The sequence below is a fragment of the Physeter macrocephalus genome, chromosome 7 (assembly GCF_002837175.3).
Source record: "Physeter macrocephalus isolate SW-GA chromosome 7, ASM283717v5, whole genome shotgun sequence".
In the NCBI taxonomy this organism is placed as follows: domain Eukaryota; kingdom Metazoa; phylum Chordata; class Mammalia; order Artiodactyla; family Physeteridae; genus Physeter; species Physeter macrocephalus.
The window spans coordinates 60,105,915-60,121,943 of record NC_041220.1 but is presented as its reverse complement, the minus strand read 5'-3'; the positions used below and the strand labels follow the sequence as shown (position 1 = coordinate 60,121,943).

The 16,029-nt window shown below is 38.2% G+C and overlaps 1 protein-coding gene across 2 annotated transcripts in view; it reads left to right on the top strand.

The window, feature by feature from the left end:
- PTPN13 (protein tyrosine phosphatase non-receptor type 13) overlaps positions 1-4,903 on the top strand; it is a 220,118-nt gene extending 215,215 nt beyond the window's left edge. For both annotated transcript variants that reach the window (XM_007115680.4, XM_007115673.4), the window contains 3 exons: positions 792-1,007; positions 1,824-1,886; positions 4,216-4,903. In XM_007115680.4, the coding sequence (XP_007115742.2) occupies positions 792-1,007; positions 1,824-1,886; positions 4,216-4,311 (375 nt within the window). In that variant the 3' untranslated portion in view covers positions 4,312-4,903. The remainder of the gene's footprint in view (positions 1-791; positions 1,008-1,823; positions 1,887-4,215) is intronic.
- The last annotated feature ends 11,126 nt before the right edge of the window (positions 4,904-16,029 follow it).

Sequence of the window (16,029 nt, the reverse complement as noted above, 5' to 3'; positions counted from 1 at the left end):
CCTGAGAAATTCCTTCATGATTTTTGATTTGTGGTTTTACAAAGAATTAAAGATTATACTTCCTTATTCATTTACACCAGCCTACCCATTACTTACGCTAGCACCATTGTTCAATATTCCTTAAATGACTTGTTTATTTAATCAACACATGTTTATAGAGCTTAGGCTCTGTTATGGAATATAGGGATTCAGAAGTTAACAACACAAACAAAAGGAAATCCCTGACCTCATGGACCTTACTTTCTAATGAAAAGATACTGGTGTTGATGATGCTGTGAGAAAAACATCACCACAGGGATATCTGGTGGGGGGGAAGCATTTCAGTCAGAAAGAGCAAATACAAAGGCCCTGAGACTGAACTGTGCCTAGTGTTTTTAAAGAACCAGAGAGGTCCCTATGGCTGGAGCAAAGTGGCCAGGAGCAAGAGGTTAGGTCTGAGAGGTAGCCGGGCCACATCATGTAGCACTTTTAAGCCACTGCAATGACTGTGGCTTTTATCTAAGGTGAATTTGAAATGGGATCATTAAAAAAAGGTTGCTATTCATATCAAAACGTAAATTTGCTTTTAGGGTTTCCAAAAAGTCGTTTTTACCAATATTTAAAGTGTGGATCTAGTAACCTCCTTGATAAAGGCCCTCAGTGTGTTGTTTGATGGAGTCTGTCTTTCACTTTTCCTTGTATCTAATCCAATGGCCAAGTCAAAATTTAAAAGGACAAAATAATAAGAAGAACTAATTATATGTGAACAACATAGTATGCCTTTACCTACTTATTCTGTTGTACAATTTCAGACAGGAGAGGTGCGACATATTTCTCATCTGAATTTCACTGCCTGGCCAGACCATGATACACCTTCTCAGCCAGACGACTTGCTCACTTTTATCTCTTACATGAGACACATTCATAGATCGGGCCCAATCACCACACACTGCAGCGCCGGCATTGGACGTTCAGGGACCCTCATATGCATAGATGTGGTTCTAGGATTAATCAGTCAAGATCTTGAGGTGAGTACTTGGAATTTTTTTTATTTATCAGTTTGTATGAATGACAATTTTCTTACTACATAGAATTGTATTTTAGTAAACGTTCAAAACTGCATAGGCCATAATCAAGAAGAAATAATACTTCAAACTTATATTTATTTTACTGAGTTTTTTGTTATTGTTACCTATAGGTGGGAAATACTTTTTTATGCAAATTGATGCTAAATAGTCTGTCTCTAAACAATTATTCCCAATTTTTAAAATTATTACTAAGTAAACAAAGCTAATAAGAGTATAATCTTACTTAAAACCTAAATTAGTATAAATCATGCTTAGAATGTTAGAATATCTTAGTACACATAATATGTAATTAAAATCATTACCTCTTGAAGAATTTGCTAAAAACAGTTCTGTCTTGCTCTTCACACTCTCATGATAATTTAAGTAGGACAAATGAAATAGTCTGTTTCTCCCTTGGGAAAATAAAAAGATCAGGAATTTTATTCTGAGCTGCAAAATGTAGGAAAAATACTTCGCCTTTTTTTTTTAATGGAGATATTAGAAATTAGTCAAATTTCAGAGGGAAGAGCATTTCTGTTGGGGATTTTCAAATAGAATAACCTTCCTAATTCTTAAAAAGAATCATAAATAAAATTATCAAATGATGGCAAAGTCAGTTCACCAACTTAATTTTGTCCAGAACAGTTTCTCAAGACTGCTAGAAGGGGAAGGAGATTGGGGCGCAGAAATCTATGTAAGCCACTCCTTAGTGAATCTTTGGGGTTCAAATTCAGTTATCCTTTTTATTTAACATACAGATTCTGTTTCCTTTGGCAGTTTGACATCTCTGATTTAGTGCGCTGCATGAGACTACAAAGACATGGAATGGTTCAGACAGAGGTGAGTGTTGGCTGGTGCCTTCAAATGAAGATTTTTGTGAAAATATTTCTAGACTATCTTTTCTAAATGTTGCCTTTTAGTTTAAAAAATGAGGAAATGCAGTATCTACAATGAATAGATTACAGAGTATAGGATGGTATATTAGGGGCAAAAATTTGGGGTGGTACAAAATAGCATGTAATTAGTGGCATTCCTTCCCCATTTCCAACCTAAAAAAGAGATAAAAGGTAATCTTGCCACAGAAATTTCCTGAGAGGGAATGGATTCAACAGCATTGACCAGAAGGCAGGAAGGGAGGATGGAGTTGTTTAGCTTGGAGAAGGCACTCTTGGGAAAGTGTTCATTTATCCTCTGTTTTGATCATTTTCATTTCTCTTACCTAAAGTCAAAACATGGGTTAAATCACCCACTGACCTACAGACTTGGGTCCTTCCCAGGGACTGCATTACTTAGAGTGTCTGTCTGCTCTGCATAGTTCCATTATCCTTTTTGTTTGTATTGGGGGAGGGATGTGGAAGCTAGTTTCATATATCTATAAATTCATTTATCCCAACCTCTTGAAGAATATAGAAGTTTACTATTTTTAAAATTTAAATTTGCCTACTTTCCCTTCATATACCTTTTTAATTCAGATTAAGTCTCCTAAATATTAAGCTGATTCACAGTCATATTTTTCTAGGTAACAAAAACATACTGATCTGTATAAGCAGTTCTTTAGACCCAGGAAGTTCACTTGTTTAACAGATGTTTATTAAGTGCCTACTATATGCCAGGCACTCTTCTAGATGCTTGGAGCGTATCAGTGAATAAGATGAAGATCCCTGATGGAATAACAAAGATGTTCTAGTGGATGGTGATGAGGAAGGCAGATAATAAACCCATTAACTGAGTAAACGATATAGGATCTTTGAAATTGATAAGTGCTTTAGAGGGAAAAAGAGTAGGGTAAAGAGGATGAGTCATGGCAGGTTGGGGTGCTATTTTAAATAGAGTGGCACCACTGAGGACGTAACCCTTGAGCAAAGATTTGAAGGACGTGAAGCAGGTGGTCACGCAGATGTCTGGGGGTAAGAGCCTTTCAGGCAGACAGAACCACCTGCGAGGAGGTCCAAGGTGGGAGTGGGTCTTGTGTGTTCGAGAATAATCATGGCCAGGGTGTCTGAGGTGGAGGCAGCAGGAGGGGAAATGCGAGAGGAGGTGACGGGACCAGGGCCTGGGTTTTCCTCTGAGTGAGATGGGGCCATCACAGGATTGTCTGTATAGAATGACATGATCTGACTGCCATTTTAAAGGACCACTCTGGCTGCTGTGTTAAAACAAGACCAAATTGAATTAGGAAGGATGGTGCAGGGTTAGAAGCAGGAGGTTGGTTAGGCAGCAAGCAGTGGTGGCCCAGATTGGAGTGGTGAGTGTGGATATAGGGAGAAAAGGGCATTATGTGAAGTGTTTGCTAATGGATTGTTTGTGGCGTGAGAGAAAGTCAAGGATAAATGTGTGGAAAATGTGGGCAAATTAAAATTCAGATGGGCAAAAGGAAATAAAAGGGTTACTTGTATTCCTCTTCTTCAGAGTTGTTAACATTTTAGGCAACATTCCAAACATTCTTTAGTGCACAGTGTGTGTGCTCGCATGCACACAACTGTTTTAAATGAGATTCAACTGTAGTTATTACTGTTACTTTCCACTTAGTATACTGTGAATTTTTCCCATTTATTTTTCAGGCTCATTAATTCCTTGCCAAATAACAGGAAAACTCAAATCCCTGCACTATCAACTTAATAGAGAGTTAATTTCACTGAAAAAGTTAATTTTCAAAAAAACATTGATTTTTGAAATCAAAAATATTCTTTTGTTCCAAAATATTTAAAGACAGTTATTTTGTGTAGTTTCTTGGGTATTAATTTCTTGACATTTCAAAACATCAAGATGAGTTCAATAAGTCTAGAGGAAATTTTGTAGGAAGTTTATTTTTCCATTATAGAAGCAAATCATAAAAATCACCAAAGCACAAAAAAATAGAAGTGGTCCACCCATCAGAGACAACTTCAGTTAGCACTCATCACCCACCCCCAAGGCTTCTTCCCACCACATTTTTTCAATCTGGTTTCTGTTTCTTATAATTTTTGTGACAGTGCACAATTCTATGTCCTGCTTCTTACATTCAACCCTATGACACAATTTTTCATATTTTCAAAATTACTCAAGCATCACTTCCAGTAGTGGTGAAGCTATATATATATACATATATATATATATTCACATTATACATCTAAAGTCTTCTCTCCCTCTCTTTTTTTTTCCCTCTTTTTTTTGGGGGGGGTGGCTATAGGATCAGTATATTTTCTGCTATCAAGTCATCCTTTATGTCCTGACACGTCTTCAAGCTGAAGAAGAGGAGAAAGAGCAGGCCCAGCCTCTGAAATGACATGACAAGAACAGCCTTCTGGATGTCTGTCCATTTCTCTCCTAACTTCCAGCAGATAGATGCTCCTGCTGTCTATTTAAAATAAAGATCACAGGGCAGTAAGTCCATAAAACATCATTATGCTTATTCTCCTCTACCTTAGAGGGGCATTCTTAATAACAATAGATAATGGTAAATGCTGTATTTTTACAGCTACTTTAACCTGTGATAATTATCAAAGATTTTTTTAACACTAACTGAATAATGCAGATCTTAGGGATGATTAAGGCAGCATTTGACTATAGTTGACATTGTTACAAGGACACACTGAGTCTATTTTTAAAGCACCAATCTTGTTTATAGTGAAATTATTTTCCAGTATTTTTTAAAAACTAGAGCTATTTTATAGGGGATACTTGAAACCAGTATTTAAGCTTTAAATGACAGTAATATTGGCATAGAAAAAAAGGTAGCAAATGTTTACTATATCGATTTCTAATGTTTACTATCTAGAACTTCCTGTAATATATTTATATACTTTTTCATGAAAATGGACATATCAAATGTTTGTAACTGCATCATGTTATACATCATCTCACTTTGTAAATAAAAATACACATTAAAACATGAACAAGCCAAAAGTGTATGCAGACAAGTTAAACATTTTCAGTGCGCTATTTTTTAACAACATTCCAGGCCTCTGGGAAGACAGGAACTTCTGGACCCCAACTTCCATATCCCTACTGGGTCCCGGTTTTGCCAGGAGTGTTGTCAGAACCCCTGGTAGATCTTCTCCAGGCTCTGATGGTGAGGATCAAGTACTGACTAACAGTGGCTAAGAAATTCAATCTCCCTTCCTGCTGCCTTCCTGTGAGCCTGACTGGTACATAAGTCAGAATTTTCAAGTCTTAGTTGTTGTAAAACTCAGACTATCTCATGAAAGAAAACAATATCACACTACCTGGGAGGTTTATATTTGATTCTGCCTAAAGGGAAGAGATCAGCTTCAAAGAACCTGCTTCTGATTCTCAGTACTGAACGTATTTCACTAACTCCTAATTGTGACAGCATTCCTCCACTCAGTCATGAGTGATGCCATCCCAAGACCCCAGAAACTGCTTGGTTCCTTTTCATAAGATTGACCAACTCTGAGCTAGTTAACAGGAATTTCTGATCTTAACTAAGTGCAACGATTTTCTGGGACCTACTCCTGAAGAGCTGAGGCTATTTACGGGCAGAAGACAGTGTCAGGAAATGCACAAAACCCCACAGGGATGTGTGTGACTCCTCACCAGGTAGCAAGTTTGAATCCTACCTCAGAAGTGGCTCTGAATCTGGCAAGAGAAGTATCACCACCATCACTTCCACTTCAATCAGAACAGTTTCTACAGATTGAGTTGTAGCTAAAGATTTGGAAAAAAGGTTTCTATTGCTTTAAAAGATTTTTAGAAACTACTGAGTGAGTTGGAATCATGAGACCTTGTTTTCCTGTCATAAGCACAGGAAACAAGGCCAGCAGGGTCCAGGAGCCAGTACAGCTGGAGGTGATTAGCTACCATGTGAAGTCAACAGAAATGGAGGGGGAAAGCTGGAGAAGGATCCTTTGTCTGGAAAGAATGTAGCTAGGAAATGGAAACTGTAGGAAGAAAATGTGGGTTTCGATTTACAAACCCTGAATGGAGACTTTTTTTTTTAAATAAATTTATTTATTTTATTTATTTTTGGCCGTGTTAGGTCTTTGTTGCGTGCGCGGGCTTCTCATTGCGGTGACTTCTCTTGTTGTGGAGCACGGGCTCTAGGCACGCGGGCTCCAGTAGTTGTGGCACTCAGGCTCAGTAGTTGTGGCTTGCGGGCTCTAGAGCGCAGGCTCAGTAGTTGTGGTGCACGGGCTTAGTCGCTCCGCAACATGTGGGATCTTCCCAGACCAGGGCTTGAACCCGTGTCCCCTGCATTGGCAGGCGGATTCTTAGCCACTGCGCCAACAGGGAAGCCCTGGAAACTTAATTACAGTAAAAATGTTACTGCCCTCATCTGGGACGTGGCTCCACTACCATGGAATGGGGTGAGCCTTTTGCTAGGGCCACGCTGGTTAGAAAGCATGGCGAAGCCACAGAGCCAGGGTGGCACATGGAGACACTCCAATAGCCAATGAATGAATAAGTACTACTTGGCTCCTAACGCACATTAGATAGCTAAGTACTATAAAATATACACCCAAACGTATAATGGCTCATACATAATAGAAGTTTATCTAAGAGATCTGGGCAAGAGAACAGCTCAGCAGGGCAGCTCTCCTCCCTCTGACTGTTAGGAACCCAGGCTGATGGAGTTTCTGTAATCAACACATAGCTTCCAAGGTCATCCTGGGAATCGTTTCCATTTCCCCAGCAAGAAAGGGGGGAAAGAGTAGGGACACCTGTGGGGGATTTTTTGAGCTGGGCAGGCCTGGAAACAAAGCACATCACTGCCATTCATTCTATCAGCAAGGACTGGCCAAACAGTGGCCCTAAGCACAAGGAAGCTGGGAAATGAGTTGCCTGAGCAGCTGATTCCCAGTGACAGACAACTCTCTGCTATAGAAGGAGAAGCACAAGTCGTGATGGAATCTATTTATAAAACTGAACTAGGGCTTCCCTGGTGGCGCAGTGCTTGCGAGTCTGCCTGCAGATGCAGGGGACACGGGTTCGTGCCCCGGTCCGGGAGGATCCCACATGCCACAGAGCAGCTAGGCCCGTGAGCCATGGCCACTGAGTCTGCGCATCCAGAGCCTGTGCTCCGCAGCGGGAGAGGCCACAACAGTGAGAGGCCCGCGTACCGCAAAAAAAAAAAAAACTGAACTAAAGTTGTATATTTTAAAAGAATGTATCTTAATATAGTCACTGCAAGATTGGATACATCATTTTGTCCCCAAGTTTGGCATATGTCATTAGTAGAAATATTTCTGTATTATGATAAAAAGAAGAGAAATGGCTATTGAGAAAAGGTCAGGTGTTCACATCTGTGGTTCCAAACAGCCTGCTACATCTCTTGGTTTTAAGTCTGTTTGGGACTTCCCTGGTGGCGCAGTGGTTAAGAATCTGCCTGCCAAAGCAGGAAACAGGTTTGGTACCTGGAGCGGGAAGATCCCACATACTGTGGAGCAACTAAGCCCATGTGCCACAACTACTGAGCCTGCACTCTACAGCCTGTGAGCCACAACTACTGAGCCCGCATGCCACAACTACTACTGAAGCCCATGTGCCCTAGAGCCCGTGCACCGCAACTACTGAGCCCACACGCCACAACTACCGAACCCCGCGCACTCTAGGGCCTGTGTGCCGCAACTACTGAGCCCACGGGCTACAACTACTGAAGCCCCCATGCCTACAGCCTGTGCTCCACAACAAGAGAAGCCACCGCAATAAGAAACTAGCACACCACAACAAAGAGTAGCCCCTGCTTGCCACAACTAGAGAAAGCCCGTGCACAGCAACAAAGATACAAGGCAGCCAAAAAAAAAAAAAAAAATCTAGTTATCTAAATGCAATGTGGTACATCCAAGAAATTAACAACTCACCAAAGCAATCCTTCAGTCAGATGTCTTGACGGTGGACAATGTGTTCCCATTTTACATAATTCAAGGTACCTTGTTATGGAGGAGATAAATGTAACAAATATTGCATTGACCTGCATAATATTTTAAAGCCAATCTAAATTTTAATATATCAATTTGGAATTGCAGTTGACTGCAAGTAAGCAAAAACTAGCCCTACAGACTTACACAAATTAGAGGTTTCTTTCTTTAAGAAAACAAGTTCAGAAGTAGACAGTTGCTGGGATTGATTCTACAGTTCGATAATGTCAGATATAATCCCATTTGTTTATTTCTGCTTTTTTTTTCCTTTCCTGAGGAGACATAGCCAAAACATTATTGCTAAGACCCATGTCAAAGAGCATACCACCTATGTCTTCTTCTAGAATTTTTATGGTTTCAGGTCTTATATTTAAGTCTTTAATCCATTTTGAGTTTATTTTTGTATATGGCATGAGAAATAGTCTAGCTTGATTCTTTTGCATTTAGCTGTCCAGTTTTCCCAACACCATTTATTGAAGAGGCTATCTTTTTCCCATTGTATATTCTTGCCTCATTTGTTGTAGGTTAATGCCACATATGAGTGTGGGATCGTTTCTGAGCTCTCTATTCTGTTCCATTGATCTATGTCTGTTTTTGTGCCAGTACCATACTGTTTTATTACTGTAGCTTTGTAGTATAGTTTGAAATCAAAGTGTGTGATGCTTTCACCTCTGTTCTTTCTCGATATTGTTTTGGCTATTCAGGTTCTTTTGAGTTTAATACAAATTTTAGAATTATTTGTTCTAGTTCAGTGAAAAATTCCATTGATATTTTGATAAGGATTGCCTTTGGGTAGTACAGTCACTTTAACAATATTAATTTTTCCAATCCATGAGTACAGTATATCTTTCCATTTGTGTCATCTTCACTTTCATTCATCAGTATCTTACAGTTTTCTGAGTTACAGGTCTTTTACCTCCTTAGATTTATACCTAAGTATTTTATTCTTTTTTGATGTGATTGTAAATGGAATTATTTTCTTAATTTCTCCTTCTGATAGTTTGTTGTTGGTGTATAGAAACACAACAGATTTCTATATATTAATTTTGTATCCTGCAACTTTACTGAATTCATTGATGAGCTCTAGTCCTAGAAACACCAGTTGTTTTCTGGTGTTGTCTTTAGGATTTTCTATGTACAGTATCATGTTATTGGCAAACAGTGACAGTTTTACTTCTTCCTTTCCAAGTTGGATTTCTTTTATTTCTTTTTCTTGTCTGATTTTTATGACTAGGACTTCCAATACTATGTTGAATGAAAGTGGCAAGAGTGGGCATCCTTGTCTTCTTCCTGATCTTAGAGGAAATACTTTCATCTTTTTACCATTGAGTATGATGATAGCCATGTGCTTGTCATATATGGCCTTTATTATGTTGAGGTATGTTCCCTCTATACCCACTTTCTGGAGAGTTTTTATCATAAATGGATGTTGAATTTTGTCAAAAGCTTTTTCTGCATCTATTGAAAGGATCATATGATTTTTATTCTTCAGTTTGTTAATGTGGTGTATCACATTGATTGATTTGCAGATATTGAACCATCCTTGCATCTCTGGAATAAATCCCACTTGATCATGGTGTATGATCCTTTAATATACTGTTGAATTTGGTTGAGGATTTTTGCATTTATGGTCATCCATAATAGTGGCCTGTAATGTTTGTGTTTGTGTGTGTGCGGAGGGGGCGTGTCTTTGTCTGGTTTTTTTACAAGGGGACACTGGCCTTGTAGAATGAGTTCAGAAGTGTTCCTTCCTCTGTAATTTTTTGGACGAGTTTGAGAAGGATAGGTGTTAACTCTTCTTTTTTTTTTTTTAAATATTTATTTATTTGGTTGCACCAGGGCTTAGTTGTGGCACGTGGGCTCCTTAGTTGTGGCATGCAAACTCTTAGTTGAAGCATGCATGAGGGATCTAGTTCTCTGACCAGGGATCGAACCTAGGCCCCCTGCATTGGGAGCGTGGAGTCTTAACCACTGTGCCACCAGGGAAGTCCCTTAACTCTTCTTTAAATGTTTAGTAGAACTCACCTGTGAAGCTGTCTGGCTCTGGACTTCTGTTTGTTGGGATTTTTAAAATACTGATTCAATTTCATTGATAATTGAGATAATTTAGATAATTGGGCTGTTCATATTTTCTATTTTTTCCTGATTCAGTCTTGAGATATTGTGCATTTCTAGGGCTTTGTCAGTTTCTTCTAGGTTGTCCATTTTATTGCTGTGTAATTATTCTTAGTAATCTCTTATGATCCTTTTTTTTTTCTTTTTTTTTTTTCTTTTTTTTTGCCACACTGCACAGCATGTGGGATCTTAGTTCTCCAACCAGGGATTAAACTCATGCCCCATGCAGTGGAAGTGCAGAGTCCTAACCACTCGACTGCCAGGGAATTCCCACTTATGATCCTTTGTCTTTCTGTGGTGTTGGTTGTAACTTCTTTTTCATTTCTGATTTGGGCTCTCTTTTTTTCTTGATGAATCTAGCTAAAGTTTTATCAATTTTGTTTATCCTTTCAAAGAAACAGCTTTTAGTTTCATTGAGCTTTTCTATTTTTTTAAGTCTCTATTTCATTTATATCTGCTCTGATTTTTATTATTTCCTTCCCCCTACTAATTTTGGGTTATGTTGGTTTTTTTTTTTTTTTTCCTTGAGGAATGAGGTTAGGTTGTTTGAGATTTTACTTGTTTACTGAGATAGGCTTGTATCACCATAAACTTCCCTCTTAGAACTGCTTTTGCTAAAAGATTTTGGATCATTGTGTTATTTTCACTTGTCTCCAGGTATTATTTCATTTCCTCTTTGATTTCTTCAGTGACCCATTGGCTGTTTAGTAGCACATTGTTTAATCTCCCCATTTGTGGGTTTTGCAGGTTTTGGTTTTTTTTCTGGTAGTTAATTTCTAGTCTCATAGCAGTGTGGTCAAAAAAGATATTTGATATGATTTCAATTTTCTTAAATTTACTGAGACTTGTTTTGTGACCTAGCATTTGATCTATCCTGGAGAATGTTCCATGTATGTGCCCTTGAAAAGACTGTATTCTGCCTTTGGATGGAATGTTCTATATAAATATCTATTAAGTCCATCTTGTGTAATGCATCATTTAAAGCCAGTGTTTCCTTATTGATTTTCCATCTGGATGATCTATCCATTGAGGTAAGTAAAGTGTTAAAGTCCCCTACTATTATTGTGTAACTGTCAATTTCTCCCTTAATGTTTGTTAATATTTGCTGTATTTAGGTGCTCCTATGTTGGGTGCATATATACTTACAATTGTTATATCTTCCTGTGGGATTCATCCCTTTATCATTATATAATGTCCTTCTTTGTCTCTTGTTACAATCTTTGTTTTAAAGTCTATCTTGTCTGACATAAGTATTGGTACCCCAACTTTCTTTTGTTTTCCATTTGCATGCAATACCTTTTTCAGTCCCCTTACTTTCAGTCTATGTGTGTCTTTAGATCTGAAGCGGGTCTCTTGTAGGCAGCATATATATGTGTCTTTTTTCTTTTTAAATCCATTCAGCCACTTTATGTCTTTTGATTGAAGCATTTAGTCCATTTATATTTAAAGTAATTATTAATAGGTGTATACTTACTGGCATTTTGTTCATTGTTTTCTGGTTGTTTTGAAGCTCTTTTTTGTTCCTTTCTTCTTTTGTTCTCTTCCCTTAGGATTTGATGATTATCTTTAATGTTTGGACTCCTTTATCTTTTTTGTGGGTGTATCTACTTTGGATTTTTGGTTTTGTCATTACCATGAGGTTTAAATATAACAAGCTCTGTACACACATACATATATAAACATATATATATATATTTAAGTTGATCTCAAGTTCAAATGCATTGTAACAGCCCTGCATATTTGCTCCCCCTCCCCACATTTAATGTGTTTGACATCATATTTCACATCTTTTTGTTCTGTGTATCCCTTAACAAATTATTTTGGATATAGATGATTTTAATACTTTTGTCTTTTAACTTTCCTACTAGTTTTATAAGTAGTTGATCTATTACCTTTACTCTATATTTGCCTTTACCAATGAGATTTTTCCTTTTGTAATTTTCATATTTCTACTGTGGACTTTTCTTTTCCACTTAGAGACATCTCTTTAACATTTCTGTACAGCTGATTTAGTTGTGCTGAACTCTCTTAGCTTTTAAAGCTTCTCTGTAAAACTCTTTCTCTCTCCTTCAAATCGGAATGATAGCCTTGCTGGGTAGGGTATTCTTGGTTGTAGGTTTTCTCCATCACTTTGAAAATATCATGCCACTCCCTTCTGGCCTGCAGAGTGTCTACTAAAATGTCAGCTGACAGTCTTATGGGAGTTTCCTTGTACATAACTAGTTGCTTTTCCCTTGCTGTTTTTAAGATTCCACTTTAATTTCTGTCATTTTACTTACAATGTGTCTTAATGTGGACCTCTTTAGGTTGATCTTGTTTGGGACTCTCTGTGATTCCTGAACCTGAATGCCTGTTTTTTTCTTCCCAGGTTAGGGAAATTTTCAGCTATTATGTCTTCAAATATGTTCTCTGCCCCTTTCTCTCTCTCTCTCTCCTCCTCTGTGACCCCATAATGTGAATGTTAGCATGCTCGATGTTGTCCTGGAGGTCTCTTAAACTGTTTTTTTGTTTGTTTGTTTTTCTTTTTCTTTTCAGCTTGAGTGATTTCCTCTGCTGTCTTCCAGTTCACTGATCCATTCTTTCATATCATCTAATCTACTGTTGATTCCTTCTAGTATACTTTTTTATTTCTGTTCTTGTTCTCTTCCTGTTTTTTTGTTTGTTTGTTTTTCTTTTTCTTTTCAGCTTGAGTGATTTCCTCTGCTGTCTTCCAGTTCACTGATCCATTCTTTCATATCATCTAATCTACTGTTGATTCCTTCTAGTATACTTTTTTATTTCTGTTCTTGTACTCTTCAGCTCTGTTTGGTTCATATCATCTAATCTACTGTTGATTCCTTCTAGTATACTTTTTTATTTCTGTTCTTGTACTCTTCAGCTCTGTTTGGTTCTTTATATTTTCTAGCTCTTTGTTAAACTTCTCACTGTGTTCATCCACTTTTCTCTTGAGTTTGTTGAGCATCTTTATGATCGTTACCTTAAACTTTATTGGGTACATTGCTTATCTCCACTTAGTTTTTCTGGGATTTTTTCTTGTTCCTCATTTGGAACATATTTCTTTGTCTCTTCATTTTGCCTAAGTCTCTGTGTTTGTATGTATTTCTATGTATTAGGTAGGTTGGTTATGTTTTCCAATCTTAGAGAAGTGCCTTTATGTCGGAGACATTCTGTGGGTCTGAGCAGCACACTCCTCTCTGTTCACCAGAGCTATATGCTCTAGGGGTTCCCCCTATGTTGGCTGCATGGGCCCTTTTTTTATGCCAGGGCTGACTACAGTGGGCACGCTGTTCGGTGAGGCTGGCGCTGGCCTTGTTGCCTGCCAGGCCCTGCCTAGTGCAGTGGCTGCTGGCCCACTGGTGGGCAGTGTTAGGTCCCAGTGTGGTTGGCTGCACAGCCTAGAGGCTCCCAAAACCAGTGCCAGCCCGTTGGTAAACTGGGCAGGGTCTCAGGGAAGCTGGCTGCAGAGCCCGGGGCATCCCAGGACTGGTTCCAGCCGGCTAGTGGGCAGCATATCATCCTTTTTAAGAAAGGAAACTGAAGTCCAGGGGGATTATCACTTGCTCAAGGTTGTCCAAATAACAGAGCTGGGATTCAATTCTAGGACTACCTGACTTCAACCCACAAGTCCTGAAGCGTCCTAGCTTTTTAAGTGGATCACAAGTAGCCCTGGCAAAACCTGTGTTCTATACACTCTGCTACCTCAAATATCCACCTGTCTCTTTTCCAGACACAGAGCTGGACTCATTCTGCTTAACATTATTTCTATGGCCCCCCTTCTGAGCTTCATATAGGCCCTACTTTTATGAATGCATGATTATGGAGATCAGTTAGACTACAATTTATTCAGTTAGAGCTTTTGTTTAGTTACATTCTTCTTTTTAAAGATAATGTGTGGCCTCCTGGACAACTTGACTATTTCTAGTTCTTCTCAGTAACATGTTTACAAACCATCTCTGGAAATGGCAGTCTTCCAATGTGACTACTTTCAAACGCTTACATTGATTTGTGTTGTTTCTGTCTTAATGGATGGCTTTTGGTAGACTTCTCTCTCCAGACCTGTCCTGATTGTGGTAAATACTGACCATGAAGTTAATACTTCAGAATGGAACACTGCAATTTACCATTTTATGTTAGGTGCCTATGTAGAAGAACAATTTAGAAATTTCTTTTTTGTGGATCCTTTAAAACTCATGGTAATGCTTATTTTAGAACTGGGGCTCTCTGAACATATAATTCTACTATGTTCACTGCAGCAGTTGAGAATTAACAATCATGTCACACATGTGTGTACTTCTTTTCCATATAAATATACTTGAGACACCCAATGGGGCTCTTTCTGTACTACCACAAAGATGTCCTTACTTGTGAAAATACCATAATAATCATTGTCATTATATATATAACCCACAAGTTCTTGAGTATACTTACCAAATAAAATTGTAAAGCACTAAATCTCAGACAATACACTTCCTCACACTCCAAAATTTACAAATAGAAAAAATGGAACCAAATGGAGTCTAACAAAAACACATTATATAGGAAGTTATGTGATGAAGGTGGCATTTCATATCAGTAGAGAAAAGATGAATCATTCAATGTATGATGTTAGGACAATTAGATTCTTAACACACCATAGAGAAAAATAAATTCAAAATGGAATAAACGTACATATTTAGTCCAAAGTTATAGAAAAATATATGGGACATATTTTTAATAATGTCAGAATAGAGAAGGAGGATGCGTTTTATCTACTGACAGTATACACAGCAGCTAGTAAATATGTGTATTAACCCCCAAAAAGAACTCCCTGAACAGGGGCCAAATACATTCTCAAAGAGGGGTGGGTCCTTTTCCAATTCACAATTCACACAAAAGTATAAATAGTCTAACATTTGACAGATATTAAGGTCAAAAAACATTTTTTAAAAGACTAATAAAGTGGTATATATAAAAAATATAAAACTTATATACAGCAAAAGAAATTATACAAAAATAAAAAGACAAACGAGTAGGTAAAATATTGATAAAACATAGAACAAAGGGTCACTGTCTGTAATGTGTTAAAATTTATCAGTCAAAACGGAAAAAGTAAAATAGAAAAGCAGGCAAAGGGACTTCCCTGGTGGCACAGTAATTAAGAATCTGCCTGCCAGTGCAGGGGACATAGGTTCGAGCCCTGGTCCGGGAAGATCCCACATGCCGTGGAGCTACTAAGCCCATGTGCCACAACGACTGACCGTGCACTCTAGAACCGCGAGCCACAACTACTGAGCCCACGAGCCACAACTACTGAAGCCTACGTGCCCTAGAGCCTGTGCTCTGCAACAAGAGAAGCCACCGCCATGAGAAGCCCGCACACCGTAAGGAAGAGCAGCCCCCACTCGCCGCAACTAGAGAAAGCCCGCACACAGCAACGAAGACCCAAGGCAGCCAAAAAATTAATTAATTAACTAATTAATCAAAAGCCATTTCTTTAAAAAAAAAAGCAGGCAAAGTACATGAATAAGCAAGCATCCATGAAAAATACTCTGTTTCACTTCATTGTATAATTTTAACAATGCAATTTATTTTTTCTTTTTTTTAACATCTTTATTGCAGTATAATTGCTTTACAATGGTGTGTTAGTTTCTGCTTTGAAGCCACCGCCATGAGAAGCCCGCACACCGTAAGGAAGAGCAGCCCCCACTCGCCGCAACTAGAGAAAGCCCGCACACAGCAACGAAGACCCAAGGCAGCCAAAAAATTAATTAATTAACTAATTAATCAAAAGCCATTTCTTTAAAAAAAAAAGCAGGCAAAGTACATGAATAAGCAAGCATCCATGAAAAATACTGTTTCACTTCATTGTATAATTTTAACAATGCAATTTTCTTTTTTCTTTTTTTTAACATCTTTATTGCAGTATAATTGCTTTACAATGGTGTGTTAGTTTCTGCTTTATAACAAAGTGAATCAGTTATACATATACACATGTTCCCATATATCTTCCCTCTTGCGCCTCCCTCCCTCCC